Source organism: Bos javanicus, chromosome X, assembly GCF_032452875.1.
Source record: "Bos javanicus breed banteng chromosome X, ARS-OSU_banteng_1.0, whole genome shotgun sequence".
Lineage (NCBI taxonomy): Eukaryota > Metazoa > Chordata > Mammalia > Artiodactyla > Bovidae > Bos > Bos javanicus.
Genome location: NC_083897.1, coordinates 23151329 through 23168573, shown reverse-complemented (window position 1 = coordinate 23168573; position 17245 = coordinate 23151329). Strand labels below are relative to the sequence as shown.

The 17245-nt window shown below is 36.1% G+C and overlaps 1 protein-coding gene across 7 annotated transcripts in view; it reads left to right on the top strand.

The window, feature by feature from the left end:
* MCF2 (MCF.2 cell line derived transforming sequence) overlaps window positions 1-16099 on the top strand; it is a 125149-nt gene extending 109050 nt beyond the window's left edge. For 4 of the 7 annotated variants that reach the window (XM_061408514.1, XM_061408513.1, XM_061408518.1 and 1 more), the window contains 5 exons: window positions 256-322; window positions 3828-3937; window positions 5488-5597; window positions 8469-8581; window positions 9484-16099. In XM_061408514.1, the coding sequence (XP_061264498.1) occupies window positions 256-322; window positions 3828-3937; window positions 5488-5597; window positions 8469-8581; window positions 9484-9595 (512 nt within the window). In that variant the 3' untranslated portion in view covers window positions 9596-16099. Of the gene's footprint in view, window positions 1-255; window positions 323-3827; window positions 3938-5487; window positions 5598-6950; window positions 8295-8468; window positions 8582-9483 lie in introns of those variants that run through there. The other 3 variants (XM_061408516.1, XM_061408520.1, XM_061408519.1) reach the window with 1 other exon arrangement.
* The last annotated feature ends 1146 nt before the right edge of the window (window positions 16100-17245 follow it).

The window sequence follows — 17245 nt, the reverse complement described above, 5'->3', positions numbered from 1 at the left end:
AGTGCCTAGTAATGTTGGCCTAAGAGGGGTGCTAGTTATAAACTTGAATGTCTTGAATAAAATACAGCATGGTTTGATCCTTTTCTATATTCCGAATTCAGACTGGCCTTCCCTCTGGCTGTTTTAAGTCTGTGAAGGTGAACTAGAATGGGATTGAGGTCTGTGTGTATGCACATGTGAAGGTTATTGGTCCTCAAGGAAGTAAGAAGCATGGCTTCCAAATGATGCTTATATAAGCTTTGTTTTATTTCACAGTTAAGAACCGAGAACAGCATAATCAGTTAACAGAGCAGAATCATTTTTCTTCTCAGCAGAATGACGAGTAAGTGATTCTTCTTTAAGAAATATCACTCTTCCAATCTTCTGTTTTCTGTGTGTAACATGAAACAATGTAATTAAACTATCAGACAAAAGATACCTTTTAGCAATATCTCATCAAATTCTATAAACACATCATTTTCTGGGTTCTATCCTTGGGCATGGAGCCTGATAGTCCTTAATAGTTATCCCACTGTTTCTCTGATGTTAAAGAAAATAATAGTTTGGGCTAATTTTTTAAATAAAATTATAAATGCTTTGTTCTCCTGGGGGGGAGTTACATGTAGGCTGCTAGCAAAAGCAGTTACGCTCATGGCTTTCTCTTTAAAAATTTTCTGGACACCTTCAATCTGATTGGAGAAAGAGGGATATAAGAATGATGACGTACTGGCAGCTGATACTGGCCCATAGCTTTGTGGTCCCTTGACAGAGACCATATGCTGGTGACTTGGCCTCTCTGTGTAGTTAGAGAAGAGGTGTGGCTCCTGGGTGGCAGGGGCGGGGAGGAGGGATTATGCCTGGACACAGTCACAAAGTCTTTGAGGAAGGTAGCAGTTCTAAATGATAGCTATGCTGCTGGTTTAGAGATTTGGCCTTGTATTCTGCCTCTAGGAATCCTAGAAGTTGGAGTTTCCATAGAACATTTGCATATATGCCGAAAGAATCCCCACACTTATTTCAAAGCCTTGGCACAGATATTCACCATGCAGCATCTGCATGATGTAGGGATCATTGAAAGACTTATTAAAAATACTTTTTCAATGGTACAGATGAACTTGTTTACAAAGTGGAAATAGAGTTAGAGATGTAGAAAACAATCTTGTGTTTACCGGGGGGAAAGAAAGGAAGGATAAATTGGGAGATTGGAATTGACATATACACATTACTATATATAAAATAGGTAACTAACAAGGACTTACTGTATAGCACAGGTCAGTAGTAAGTAATGACCTATATGGGAAAAGAGTCTAAAAAAGAGTGAACATTTGTATATATATGTCTGATTCACTATGCTGTACAGCAGAAAGTAACACAACATTGTAAATCAACTATACTTCAGTAAGAAAATTTTTTAAAATGCTCTTTTTCTCTTTGTTGCACATCATCTTTCACAGGTAGCTAAGATCAGGTGATAAATCAAGTATGTTGATTTATCTGAGGCTTTAGGAGAACCATTTTTTAAAATTTATTTATTTTAATTGGAGGCTAATTACTCTACAATATTGTAGTGGTTTTTGCCATACATTGACATGAATCAGCCATGGGTATACATGTGTTCCCCATCCTGAACCCCCTCCTACCTCCCTCCCCATCCCATCCCTCTGGGCCGTCCCAGTGTACCAGCCCTGAGCACCCTGTCTCATGCATCGAACCTGGACCAGAGATCTGTTTCACATATGATGATATACATGTTTCAGTGCTATTCTCTCAGATCATCCCACCCTCGCCTTCTCCCACAGAGTCCAGAAGACTGTTCTATACATCTGTGTCTCTTTTGCTGTCTCACATATAGAGTTATCATTACCATCTTTCTATCCATATATATGCATTAGTATACTGTATTGGTGTTTTTCTTTCTGGCTTACTTCACTCTGTATAATAGGCTCCAGTTTCATCCACCTCATTAGAACTGATTCAAATGTATTATTCTTTTTAATGGCTGAGTAATATTCCATTGTGTATATGTAGCACAGCTTTCTTATCCATTCGTCTGCTGATGGACATCTAGGTTGCTTCCATGTCCTGGCTATTATAAACAGTGCTGCGATGAACACTGGGGTACAAGTGTCTCTTTCCATTCTGGTTTTCTTCGTGTGTATGCCCAGCAGTGGGATTGCTGGGTCATATGGCAGTTCTAATTCCAGTTTTTTAAGGAATCTCCACACTGTTCTCCATAGTGGCCGTACTGGTTTGCATTCCCACCAACAGTGTAAGAGGGTTCCCTTTTCTCCACACCTTCTCCAGCATTTATTGTTTGTAGACTTTTGGATAGCAGCCATTCTGACTGGCATGAGATGGTACCTCATTGTGGTTTTGATTTGCATTTAAGAGAACCATTTTAAAAATCACAGTGGAAGTCTTTATTTTCCAGGGTTTACAGTACTCAATATTTTGTCATATATTCTAGAAGTCTTTACATTTCAGACAGTACTGACTCTATAATAGCTGATTCACCTCAACAGTATTAATCAGATTAAGGTTTTAATCATCATTCATATACACCTTATATATGTATAAGTATATATATGTACATATATATAAGTATATATACATATAATGTATGTGTATATATATATATATATATACACCTAATTCATTGAAGTTAAAAATTCATAGAACAATAGTGATTTTTTGTTGTTCTTTATATTTTTCCAACTTATGGAGTTATGGTTGACAATTAAAATTGTATACATTTAAAGAGTACAATTTGATGATTTGATATTGTGTGATTGCATGCATGCTCAGTTGTGTCCAACTCTTTGCAACCCCCTGGACTATAGCCCACCAGGCTTCTCTGTACATTGAATTCTCTAGGCAAGAATACTGGAGTGGGTTGCCATTTCCTCCTTCAGGGCATCTTCCCAGCCCACAGATTAAACCTGTGTCTCCTGGGTCTTCCCCTTTGGCATGTGGATTCTTTTCCACTAGTGCCACCTGGGAAGCCTATGATTTTTTTATTAATATGTGTGTGTGTGTGTGTATATATATATATATGTATATATGTATGTGTGTGTATATATATATATATAGTGAAATAATCACCACAGTCAAACTGATTAACATATCCATCACCTTACATAGTTATCCTTTCCTGTGTCTGTAGTGAGAACATTTAGGATATACCTCCTAGCAAATTTTGGGTATACAATATAATATACAACAGGAATTTTATATAATATTACCTGCCTTGGGTTCAGAAGGGAATCATTTTTTTCCATGCTGGCTTTGATCCTAGGATATAAGCTTCTGTATATTATGAGCTATTATCACACAGACTTAAATACAGGGGAAAATCAGCTCTGCTTATGGATTCTTAGATTATATTCTTTTTTTTTTTTTTTACAATTCATTTATTTTTGACTCTGCTGGGTCTTTGTTGTGCTGCAGGCTTTTCTCTAGTTGCAGTGATCAAGGGCTACTCTCTAGTTGCGGTGCACAGGTTTCTCATTGTGGTGGCTTCTCTTGTGGAGTATGCGCTCTAGGGCATGCAGACTTCAGTAGTTGCAGCACATGGGCTCAGTAGTTGGGGCTCCCAGGCTGTAAAGCACAACAAGTTCAGTAGTTGTGGTGCACAGGCTTAGTTGGTCTGAGGCATGTGGGATCTTCCCAGACCAGAGATCAAACCCAAGTCTCCGGCATTGGCAGATGGATTCTTTACCACCGAGCCACTAGGGAAGCCCCTAGATTATGTTCTTAACACATGGTATCAATGGAAGAAATACCATTTTAAATTTCTTATTACTCTTAGACTGTAAGAAAGCTCACTTTTTACATATTTACTATTTCAGAGGGCAACACAGAGGTTTTATAGGCGCTGAGGAACCTGAGTTGGGACATATCAGCACTATGGTGGAGGTCGGTGAGTCCATCACATCAGTTCAAGCAGAAGCAAATACAGGTATGTATAATGGTTATCTAAAGGGAGGATTCATGGTTGTGCAAATTGTTTTCTCTCATTATTATTTTGAGAAATCTTTCCATCTATTCACTTTATACTGAAGAAAATAGAGTTAACCCATTTTTAGAAAGCTCCTCTGTCTTGTATATATATGCAAGTTTCTCTGGTGGGCACTGCCGAGTGGTCTGTGTATGGTCTGTGGACTGGTGTGGTCCGTGGACTAGTAGCATCAGCATCACGTGGGAACTTGTCAGGAAGGCAGGTACTTTGGCTCCATCCTGGACCTTCTGAATCAGAAACTCGAGGAGTGAGACCCAGCCAGCTGTGATGTCACAAATTCTCCATGTGATTCTTTCTGGCACCTGCTTAAGTTTGGAAGCCCCTTCTACACAGGATACAGAGGTGAATAGAACACATATACTGCATCAAGGGAGGCACTTGTGACTCAGTATAGGTGTAATGAATAGAAAAGAGTTATTTACAACTGGAATATTTTCTTTTACAAATTTGGTCATTTAAAGGGATTTAAAACAATTTGTTTACTTCAACGAACATAACAGCCTGATTGCCAGGAATCTTACAGTACTCTGGGCATATAGTCTAATTGAGATACACTCAGCTGCTATCCCAATAAAGCTAGGACTGTAGAAAGATAATGCAACAAGCAATGAAAATCCAACTTGATAGTGTGATAACAGGGAAGTAAAAGGTGCTTCAGAGGCATTCAAGAGGGTCACATTAACAACTCCGGGATCAACAGAATAGACTTCTCTGAAGAAATGGCTAATGGAGTACCTGATTCTCAGTGCTTAAACATGATGGTCCTCAATCTGGAAGACTTCTCTACTAGCTGAGGAGAAACAGGAACAACAGCCTTGCTCAGCTTCAGCTCCATTTACAGGTCACTTCCCTCAGGTCCTCTATACTGTGGCCCCCTGAACCGTCAGGAGAGAGACTAGTATCACTGCTTTCATTCTACAGATGAGGAAACCAGGTCAGAGAAAGTTGACATGGCTTGTTCAAGGTTACATTCACAGTTTAGTGTGGCCAAGATGACATTCTGTTACTTCTTCGCCCCATCCAAGTGCTTCATTCATATCAGTTCAATGCATGCTATTAATTATTTTTATTAATTAAGCATCTCTTACAGGCAGGTTCTTATGAGACACACAGTGTGTAACACATGGTCCTTGCATAATAAAAGAGATAAGTCCAAAGTAACCATATTACCAGGTAGAATGTTAGAAGTGTTATTAAAGTGGGACCAGGAAGAATGCTATAGAAAGAATTTTTGAAAGAGATGACGTTTCTGTAATAAGGAGTATAATAACTTGCACCAACCCCAACATGAAACCATCCTAAAAAGTTAAAGAAGTGTAGATATTTCTGAAATATCAGAAATTCTAAACTAGTATAACCCAATTGGAGGTTTTGTTACAAAAGATAGTATTCTTGGACAATTGAAGTGTATAGCCTTGGTTATTACAATTGGTTTTACTTCTCTCCTTGTGGTGTACCGGTAACTGCCATCCTGCATGATTTTCTTACAGTTTGGACTGAGATGTCATCACCTGCAAAAGTCTCTGATGAACCTGAGAAATGGTCCAGTAACTATTTCTACTCCTCTTATGATGGCCATGAAGAAGAAAGACCTCTAATGGTTAGTAATGACATATTAAGATAAATAAATAAAAACTCTTCAAGCAGTTTTATTGATGAAATAGATTAGGCACACAGGGGCAGTCTTTTGTCAGTGTCCTTGAGGTTATTAGAGGTGTTCCAAGGCCAAAAGACTTGAAATAAGTCTTACCGTGAACATTCAGTAAGCACTTCTCTCTGTGAGAACTTGTTTGAGCCATACATTGAGCCCCTACTGAAGTTAATGAGATAGTCAATCATTCCAAGTCTTATATCATGACCAATTTTATCTTCAGTTTTATTTTATTTTCAATCTGGGCATGTGCAATAAAATCAGAGCACAACAGGAAGTTCAGGTATACTTAGAATAGATTCCAGATTAGATACAGGAAATAAATATGACACATTTAAGAACTATTTAATTTCATCTGGGGAATATATTTTAGTAGACTGTCAAAAAACATGCTAATGCTACGAATCTTAGCATATTCGAGCAAGGAACACCCCATAAAAATAAAGGCTGCTTTAGGGTAAAAGTAAATGTTTTCTAGAAGAATTAGTTTTTGGTGTTATTAAGCTCCTAGTGGGTTATCCCAAGGAGTTAGGACTGTTTAGGATAAATCTCCAGTTTTCTGAAGTCACCAGTGTAGAGGGTAGGAAAATTGCTTTTGTAGTGCACTGTTCCTTGGTGCTTTTCAGAGGAATACATTCAGTTGGGCAGTTCTGGTCTCAAAGCTCCATAGCATTGATGCTGGAATGCTTTCTTTAAAAAAGCAACAGAATATTTTTTCCATCAATAATACAATTACCACAATTCATATTTGTATGGTCATTTACAGTTGACAAAATGATTTCACACTGAATATTCATAGTCTTAGTGAGAAAAAGGGCAGGGTTTATTCCCTCCAACTGACAGGAGGAGACCGAGGCCCAGAGCTGGTAAGAGATTTGTCCAGAGTTCGTTGTGTAGACCAGTAGTACTCAAACTTTTTAGTGAATTTGCATTTTTCAAAAAAAAAAATGTAGTGAGAAGGGTAGCATGTGAAATATTTTTGCAACCAAAAAAAAAATGAAGACATAAAGGACTTACCTGATGATCCAGGGGCTAGGACTTTGTGCTTCCACTGCAGTGGCACAGGTTTGATCCTTGGTTAGGGAACTAAGGTCTCTCAAGCTGCATGGTACAACCAAAAAAATTTTTTTTTGCAAATCTATTTAACATCTGACTTCAGAAAAAACAGCTGGATTCTTGTACTGGCATTTGCATTCAGTCTGTTGTGCTATCACACATTTGGTGACCTCTTGAAAATGCCTTAGTAGACTTGTGAGAGGATGAGAATGAAAAAGGCAAATAATAGTACTTTGACTCTTGCAGGCCCTGGGAACCCCCCAACCTTGAGAATCACTGAAAAGAACTTTCATTTCCTGAAGTAACATTATCTGAGGACAGGAGGGGTCATTGTTCAGATGGGAGCAACAAGCCAGGGGAAGCTGGGTGGGGTTTCAATGTTTGCTGTAAATTATGCTCTATGAAGGGACGGTCAAGAACTGAGAAAGCTTTCACTAAGTATTTTTCCAGCTATCATGTCTGAACATAAAGCAAATATGCAAAATTAAAGAATGCTTTCATCTTAGGGGATGGGAATGGAGAAAACCCTAATAGCTCTTCTCCTTTCTCCCATGAATTCCCTGACTTGTGCTACTAAGGAAAATAGATACAAAGATAATACAGTGCATTCCACACCCCTCAATAAAATAACACCCAAACTAAATAGCAAAGCGAGTTGGAATGAGCTATCTTTTAGCCTCACTTTATCAAGTCAAAACCAAGAAATAATGGGTGCTGCTTCCCTTGGAGAAGCCCGAGTCGGAGATGGCTGTCCTGTTTTAATGAAGCTACTCTCTTGAATGGCGAGTAGCTCTTTCCTGCCTGCCTCTCAGCCCATTTGATAAAAATACTGCTCAAAAGACGTTCAGCCCAAGTGATGTGGATAATATTTTCAGGTTAATTCTTTTGGATGTGCAAAGGCTCGATACCGCATAATTCTTTCTTTCCTTTTTTTAAACCTTTTAAATTGTATCTTATATATAATTGGAGGATAATTACAGTATTGTGAATGGTTTCTGCCATATATAGACAACTTTCCTTTTATATTAAAAAAGCATTTTTAATTATGGTACTCTTTTTCTATAAAATCATATATCCAATGTCTAAGATACTGTGCTGGAAAAACTCACATCTCACAATACATTTGGACTTGATTATTATTTCTTCTCTGTCTACCTTGTAACCAAATGCAATCTGTGTGCCTTGGATTATTTAGCTTATTAATGAATTAAGTTAACATTCTAGCTGCAAAATGATTAAGGCCAAGTAAAGCACAGCATTATGGTTTAATATGCTTTTATTGGACTAAGCTTTTGCGCCCATGATTTTTACCTGTGCAAAATGATATGAAGCACAGAAATCCTTTTGGGGACATTTGTAAATCTTTGTTCAGGGCCACTGCCTTTTTTATGTGCCAAGATAATTGTGTTTTATGAGAGTAATTTACAAGTAACAGTATTTAAATATTTCATGCTTTTTTCTGGATTTATGTTTATTATTCATGTAACTTAAATCAGTCGGGCTCTGTTATTTTCTGTGTCGTTCACACTGTAATTCTCTTCTCACAAATAAAAATGAATTCTTCAGGTTAAATAAACACATGTTCTGCTGTTTTTTTTTTTTTTTGCTATCGCAAACTGTTCAATGTTTGTTCCTACAAAGCTGCTGCAGCTAACCACATTTGCCATCGAGGAAAGAGCAAAGTCTTTATGTCACAGAACATGCAGTTATGCAAGTAGTTTTGCATTCAAATTTGTAATGTCATTTTTCAAAACAACCTTACAGTCTCCAGGCAAATATAAAGCCCTAGCAGATTGCAGGAAGAGAGGCTCAGAAGACCTCCTGATTAGAAATGGAGATGTCATTCAGCTTCTCCATGAGGATGCTGAGGGTCGATGGTAGGTGCATTTTCCATGGCTATGTTAACCTTCCCCTGGGGCACACAGATCTCTAATCAGATGTTCTGCTTTACTTGTATCTTTGTTATACAGTCTCAAGAAGCAGAAATATCACATTTCTTATCAGTGTTTCAATTTCATTGCTTCAGCCATGCCTATATAGCTCACTGAAAGGAATGTTAACCTTTGGTGAGTGAAGAATGCTTTGAAAGAATGAAATGCTTTGAGTCTGCATGCTCTTTTGTGGTTTACCTTTGACTCAGATGTTTCACCTGATATACTGGGCTTTGTAACAGCTACAAATCACATTACATTAGGTCAAGTCATTCATTAATTCATCACATGTTTAAATGCCCACTATGTGCCAGGGACCATGTTCCCTATTCTACAGCATAGCTGCACTTTGCTTTATTAGTTCAAATACTGACTTTTTAGTCTTATCATTTTGTGCTCATTCATCTGACTTTATATAGCACTCGTTGAAAAGATGCTTCTGCCAAATATACTGTTTAATTACAGAGAACCCAAAGCAAGAAGGAAATATTGTTTGGGAGAAGACTGAATGAAACTTACATAAAGCTTTTGGAAATTTTATATAAAATAATTTTGCCTTCATTGTATCAATAACTTTAACTGAAATGCTACATTGACTGTGTACTCTGACCCTAAAGGTGGAAGAATGTACACATGAGAGTGAATTAATGATGGATCAGTAATGTAATAGCCTCTTTTGTTAGTAATCTAAGTCCTATGTAGATTACTCAAAGGACTCAAGCATAGTGTCATGAAGGTCTTTGAATACATGCAATAGTTTTCTGAAAATTTGAGCTTCAATGCATTGTATATGTCAATTTTATTACCTTCTACTACCATTATTGGCTACTAATTCACTTATTATTTAGGTTGGTGAAAAATCTAAACAGAAGAAAAGAAGGTCTGATTCCAGGGAACAGTTTGCAGATTTTAATCGGTGACTATAGGTTTCGGAATGCCAAAGGTACAGGTATAATATGAACTGGATTGTATGCTATTTGTTTAAAGCCTAAAAATGTTACAGCTCCACCAAGTGTAATTGGCATAGGATAAGAACCTCTCTGCTCTTTGAAATAAGCTGCAAGTTGGCTTATTAATAATTTTTTCTTTTAATAGTTTTAAATTAATGAATAGAGATGTTTTAAACATGTCGAACTTTTCCCTACAAAATTGATAGGTTTGAAAGGAAAGTTCATATATAGTGCTGCCTTGTAAGAGATCCTTCAGAACTAAATATTGATGATATACTTTTAAGGATCCAGCCTTACTATCCAAAAATGCTTTACCAGTATGTTTTTACTCAGTTCTAAGAGCATATTCTTTCCTTATGGTAGGTTTCTACTGCATTTGTGTATTCATGAACACACATACACAAACACACTCTGTTTTGTGCCTGAGTTAATGTGTGAAGATATTATGAAGCAAGGAGAATGTTCCTTTCTATTAACCATTAGTTAATGTTTAAAAACCATTGGTTAACAACCATTAGCACTTGAAATTTCTGTATACAAACCAATATTCTTATAACATTTTCACCTGATACTCAGCTATTTATACAAAGGCAGCACAAAAAACCCAGACTTGTTTGTGACCAAGATTATTATTATATGTACATATTTATTTGCATTCCTAGTTTTGGACTTGTATTTGAATTCTAGGTGATATTATCTTGTGTTTAAATGAATCTAACAGGCCAGGAGTAACTAATTTGATTCCAAATTTCATTTATGGCGTGAAACAAAACCTAAGTGTGATAGGATTCACTATAAATATTGGGTCACATGGGAATCCCCAAAATGGAATCTCTTCTTGTTTTTTTGTTTGTTTTTGGTTCTCTCAATCTGGGCCACCTTTCAAAGGTTTTTTGATAATTATTGAATTGCTGAATTATATAGATAATTAGTAATCAGAAGAAGTTGCTAGACCAGCAACCTGACCCAATTGGCATTTATTCAAAATCTATACCCAACAACTGCAGAATATACTATTATTTTTAAGTATACATGGAACATTCACCAAGATAGATCATACATTAGATCACGAAAGAAATCTCAATAAATTTTAGAAGATCAGAATCATACAGTCTCAAAAGATATTATGCTAGAAATAGATAATCCCTAAATATTTGGATATTAAATAATACACATGTAAACAACACATGGGACAAAGAGGAAATCACCACAGTAATTATGAATGAAAATGAAATGTGACATATCAAAATTCGGGGATACAGCTCAAGAGGGAGGGAAATGTAGGGAATTGTATAGGTTTAAGTACTTGTATTACACACTTAAAAAGTCAGTATAATTTGCCATATTAACATAATAAAGGGGAAAATTATGTAATCATTTCAGTAGATACAGAAAACCACTTGACAAAACTCCATACACATTCATGATAACAACTCTGACTATGATAGGGATAAAGGGGAAAATGTGTGCTTGTGAAAAACCACAGTTAACCTCATACTTAATGCTAAAATATTGGAAGCTTTTCCCCTTAAGATTGGGAATAAGCCAAGGATATTCATTCTCACCATTTCTATTTAACCGTATACTGGGAGTGTTAGTCGGTGCCATAATTCAAGCTAAAGAGATAAGAAACAAAAGAAAAGAGACAATGTTCTCATGTTTAGCAGATCTTGTTATGTCCAAAACCATTGGAAATCTATACACAAAATGACTCTACTAGAAGTAATAAGTGAATTCTATAAGGCAATGGTATACAAAACCATTATACAAAAGTAAATTGTAATTCTGTATCCTAGTAACAAAGAATTGAAAAAAAGAAATAAAAATACCATTAGTGATTATATAAAGCATAAAATAAACAGGAATAAATCTAACAAATGTCCAAGGCTTCTATATTCAGATGAACAGATAATTGCTGGGATATATTTAAGATGACCTACTGGAAGGAGAGATATACCATGTTGGAAGATTGGAAATTTTATTGTTAAGAAATCCATTGTCCCCAAATTGACAGATAATTCAATCAAAATTTTAGCAAGCCCTTTTGAATAAAAATAAGACAGGTTTATTATAAAATGGATGGCAAAAAAAAAAAAAAACCTAGAACAGAAGAATCTCAAAAATCTTGAGGATTTACATATCTGATTTCAAAACCTACTAAAAGGCTACAGTAGTGAATACAGTGGGTATTGGCTTGCTGCTGCTGCTGCTGTCACTTCAGTCGTGTCTAACTCTGTGTGACCCCATGGATGGCAGCCCACCAGGCTCCCCTGTCCCTGGGATTCTCCAGGCAAGAACACTGGAGTGGGTTGCCATTTCCTTCTCCAATGCATGAAAGTGAAAAGTGAAAGTGAAGTCACTCAGTCATGTCTGACTCCTAGCGACCCCATGGATTGCAGCCTACCAGGCTCCTCCATCCATGGGATTTTCCAGGCAAGAGTACTGGAGTGGGTTGCCATTGCCTTCTCCAGTGGGTATTTGCTTACGTATTGAAAAATGGAATTGAGAAATAGACCCACATATATTAATATATAACTGGTTAATGGGCTTCCCACGTGATGCAGCGGTAAAGAATCTGCCTGCCAATGCAGGAAACAGAGGTTTGATCCCTGGGTTGGGAAGATCCCCTGGAGAAGGGTATGGCAACCCACTCCAGTATTCTTGCCTGGAAAATTCCATGGACAGAGGAGCCTGGCGGGCTCCAGTCCATGAGGTCACAAAAGAGTCGGACACAACTGAGTAACTGAGCACACATGCAGTGTTTAATCAAAGTGTCAGCTGAATGGGGAAAGGAAGGTTGTTTTAGCAAATGGTGCAGGGTATCCACATGAAAAAATGAAGCTCCATCCCTACACCTCACTCCACACACAAAAATTAATTTGAGTGGGCATCATAGACCTAAACATAAAAGCTAGAAACATAAAGCTTCTAAGCATTCATGCCTGTGAGCAGTTAACCATTTCTTTCTTGTATTATACAGGGCAGATACAGTGCTAACCATAAAGGAACAGTATCAGACAAAGAAACATTGCACATGCTGAATTGAGCACTTTACCCTTTAAAAATGTGTATGTATTGAAATAAGGTAAAATCCGAGATAGTGACATTTTGAACACTTTCAAAAGCCAAATAGTTGTAATGAATCATATTTTCCCCCCAAATTAACTGATTCCATCTTACACATTAAAGACTTAAGTTCGAAAATAAATAAGACCATCTTTCTGCCAACTGCTTTGTGCTTATTTAAGTCAGTAATGAGAGACAGAGAGAAAAGAAACACATGAATTACTTAAAATACATGCTCAAAGAACTGTGTAAATTAACATATATAAATCATTTCTAACGAAGCATATTTTAAAAGCCAATAAAACTATGAAATAACAGTGCAGTGTATATACTAGAAAATAATGGCCTCTCTTGTACTCAGGTCTCCAAAATTCAAAATTGAAAACACCAAGTGCATTCATCTAACTTCCATATAATATTAGCATTTCTATTCAACATTAGGAACACTCAGTAGATTTTCCATAACTTTTATCATCATCATTTAAATATAGAGCCAGATGTCCTCATACTTAATTCAGGACAAAGTTAATTACATTCAATTTTAGCTAACTGTAATGCAGGACATGTACAATTACATATTTGATTAGTTTTAATTTGAAATGATTCCATTACTGTAACTAATCACAGTAGATTTAGGGCATATTACCATTCTTTGAAAAGTACATGACAAAACAACTTAAATCTACTTCAAGCCTGTGCTTATTTTTCAGGCAATAAAGGGCTTACCATACATTTGTTGATGTACGTACACTTTATTTGGGGAAAAAATCACACTATTCTTTCCATTTGTATTTTCTACTTTCTACCATCAGTACACTTTTCACTATCCTTTTCTTTCTTGCAGTGTCATTGGGAGAGTTACATGTAATGGATTGGTACATCATCTGCATTTAAAGCATGCATTACTCTCTTAGTGTGACATGCTACTAGATAAGGTGACATGGTTCCATGTGTCCCTGTTCTCTAGCAAGTTCTGACTTGAGATGTTTTAAAAATATACATTTCTTTCAAGTAACATGTATTTATGACAGATCGAATTAACAAAAATTAATACTTATTGGTAGATTTTGGTTGAATGCTATAATATCATGTGGTCCTGATTGAGATCTATCCTCATATTACATTGCATAGGACAAAATAGTATAATGTGGCCTACAAAAATAGATTGTATTATGTGTCAGTTAATGGATTAGGAAATGAAAATTAACCACATATGCAACTGTCAACAGCACTTAGGTTTCAAAATATATATTATTTTATTTGTATTCTGGCAAATGGAATGTAAAAGTATTTCTGTGAATTATGTGCTTAACATGTTTCATCTGTATGTACACAGCATAATTCATACAATATTTGTGAAATCTGGTTGTATGTGATGTGAATTGTATTTATTTTGCTTAAATGGCAACCCACTCCAGTGTTCTTGCCTGGAGAATCCCAGGAACGGGAAGCCTGGTGGGCTGCCATCTATGGGTCGCACAGAGTTGGACACGACTGAAGCGACTTAGCAGCAGTAGCAGCAGCAGTGAAGTTATGCTGTTCGTAAAATAGATGCTTTTTATAAACCACTATGTAACAGAATAACAACTTTCATATTAAAATAAACATCCAAAAGACATCACCTTTGAAATTAGGATGGACCTTTCGAATCCTCACATTTAGTGTTAGAAGTCATAGCACGGGCAACATTTTGGCCTTAAAAGTCACTGGAGTATTAACATCATTCTTCATTATTTTGTAGATGCTGCTCTGAGTAACAAGGAAACTAAGTTCCCCTTGAATTAAAGGAGAATGAATAGACTTTAAAAAATAAGGTTTCCTTTGGAGGGTGAACTAGATTATAGCTCTAGTTCAGTGTTAACAGATAAACAGTACAAGAGTCAGATGATCCTATGCTGCCAATGACATTCACAGAATTTCCTCGGGACTGAGGTGGACTTTGTCGTTCACAGTTTGTGTCCGTCTTGCAAGAAGCCATCTTCACACCCTCCATCCCCTCAGGTGAAAAGTGCAGTGTTATTTTGTTTCCAAGTAGGGTTTTTCATGGCATGTATTCAGATTTCCATCTGAAAACCACATTATCAATTATTCTGAACATTTACAGGCAAAAATTGGGGGGGTAACTTTTCAGTAACAAAATAAAAATCCAAAGAGAGATGAGAGATAATCAGAGATTTTAAACCCCTTTGGTAATTGATAGTTTATTATTTAATTTCATTATCTTTGTGACTTTATTATACCAAAGGGATATGTTCTGAAGGACCTCTTTTGCACTTAGACTGGTATTTAGGGTTGTCAGAGCTGTCTTTGAAAGGCCCAAAGCTAAAAATCCTGCAGTTAGGATGTGGAAGTTTACATATTATGCATTGAAATTTAGAATACATCACAGCTTTAAGTTAAATATTAGTATTTGCACAAGAGGTGTTCTTGTAACAAAGCTCTGCTTTCCAGTGTCTTTACTTGCTTTTGAATTTTTTAGAAAAATCTATTCTAGTGCAGGGTTTCATAAGTTATATTGTATTTCTTTGTGTGCCTTTTCTTTAATAGTATATGTATATGTATGGATGTCCTTTTAAATATGTAAACGGTAAGATCACTTGTTTTAAAGCAGAGGCTCAGTTGTTGCATGCAATGTTGAACTTAGGCTTGGAGTATTTTGTATTATGGGCCACTGAAGTCAGTGGTTTGAAACTGCTGCCTTTTGAATCATGGATCGTGAGTTTTACTATCAAGTTGGCATATTAGGTGCATGGTTTTTGATGACTGGTTTTACAAAAAATAACACAACTATATAATACACAAATTATTTATCTTTTAAAGTAGTTTTGTGTATTATGTCAAATCATAGTTTGTTTCAATGGTATCATTTGATGTAACCATTTATATGACAAACCAATTGTATTTTATTCAAAGGCACCTGTAAATTATAAATCTTCTAATGTCCAATTGCTAGAATTTGTGATGGCTGATTTATAACTAACTCATGAAACTGTCCATATGTTTGATATTTCACTTGATTAATGCTCCTGAAACAACAGCAAAATATTAAAATACACTTACTTTGTTTGCTGATTCTGTGGCTAGAAGATAGAGTTAGGAGTGAAAACCTTCGAATAATGGTGCCCCTCTGCACAAAACATTTAATTTTCGTGGTATTAAATTAAGGATTTTAATCATTTAAGAAAATACTGAGTTCTATAGATTCAAACATACAGTATAGCCTTTTAATGTTTTAATCACTGGACAATGAATGCTATATTTGTACATGTATTTGTATATGTAACTGCACTGTATTGATTTTATTGGACTTATGTGTGTTACTATGAAACATAGCAGCAATTTCCCTTTAAGTCTTTGAATTTTAATTACATTATAAATATACTAAAAATGTTAATGTACTTGCATTAATTCCACATTAAAAATATCCAACCTTAAACTCGTATATTTTTTTCATTTAATATCATTGAAAAAGCTTTTCCTTTCTTTTTTTTTTAAATTGAAGTATAGTTGACTTACAATATTGTGTTAATTACTGCTGTACAACAAAGTAATTCAGTTATATACACACACACATATATTTTTTTTTCCATTATGGTTTATCTTAAGATATTGAATACAGTTCTCTGTGCTACAGCAGAACCTTGTTTATCCATTCTATATATAAAAGCTTACATCTGCTAACCCCAACCTTGCACTCAGTCCCTCCCCCAAGTCCCTCCCTGCTTGGCACCCCCAGTCTCTTCTCTAATCCATTATTCTGTTTCTGTTTCATAGATAGGTTCATTTGTGTCATATTTTAGATTCAACATACAAGTGATGTCACGTGGTATTTGTCTTTCTCTTTCTGACTTCACTTAGTGTGATAATCTCTAGTTGCGTCCATGTTGCTGCAAATAGCATTATTTCACTCTTAGCATTATTTCACTCTTTTTAATTGCTAAGTAATATTCCATTGCCTATATGTACCACATCTTCTTTATCCAGTCATCTGTCAATGGACATTTAGGTTGTTTCCACGTCTTGGCTGTTGTGAATAGTGCTGCTATGAACATAGAGGTGCATGTATGTTTTTGAATTATGGTTTTGTCCTGATATGTGCCCAGGAGTGGGATTGCTGGGTCATATGCTAACCTATTTTTAGTTTTCTGAGGAACCTCCATACTGCTTTTCACAGTGGCTGTGCCAACTTATGTTCCCACCTACAGTATAGGAGGGTTTCTTTTTCTCCACACCCTCCCCAGCATTTGTTATTTGTAGACTTTCTATGATTGCCCTTCTGACTGGTGGTACCTCATTGTAGTTTTGATTTGCATTTGTCTAATAATTAGTGATATTGAACATCTTTTTATGTGCCTGTTGGCCATCTATATTTCTTCTTTGGGGAAATGTCTATTTGGGTCTCCTGCCCATTTTTGAATTGAGTTTTTCTGGTTGTTGTTATTGTTGAGTTGTGTGAGCTGTTTGTATATGCTGGAAATTAAGCCCTTGTCTGTTGCATCGTTTGCAAATATTTTCTCCCATTCTATAGGTTGTCACCATTTTGTTTATGGTTTTCTTTGCTTCACAAAAGCTGATAAGTTTGATAGGTCCCATT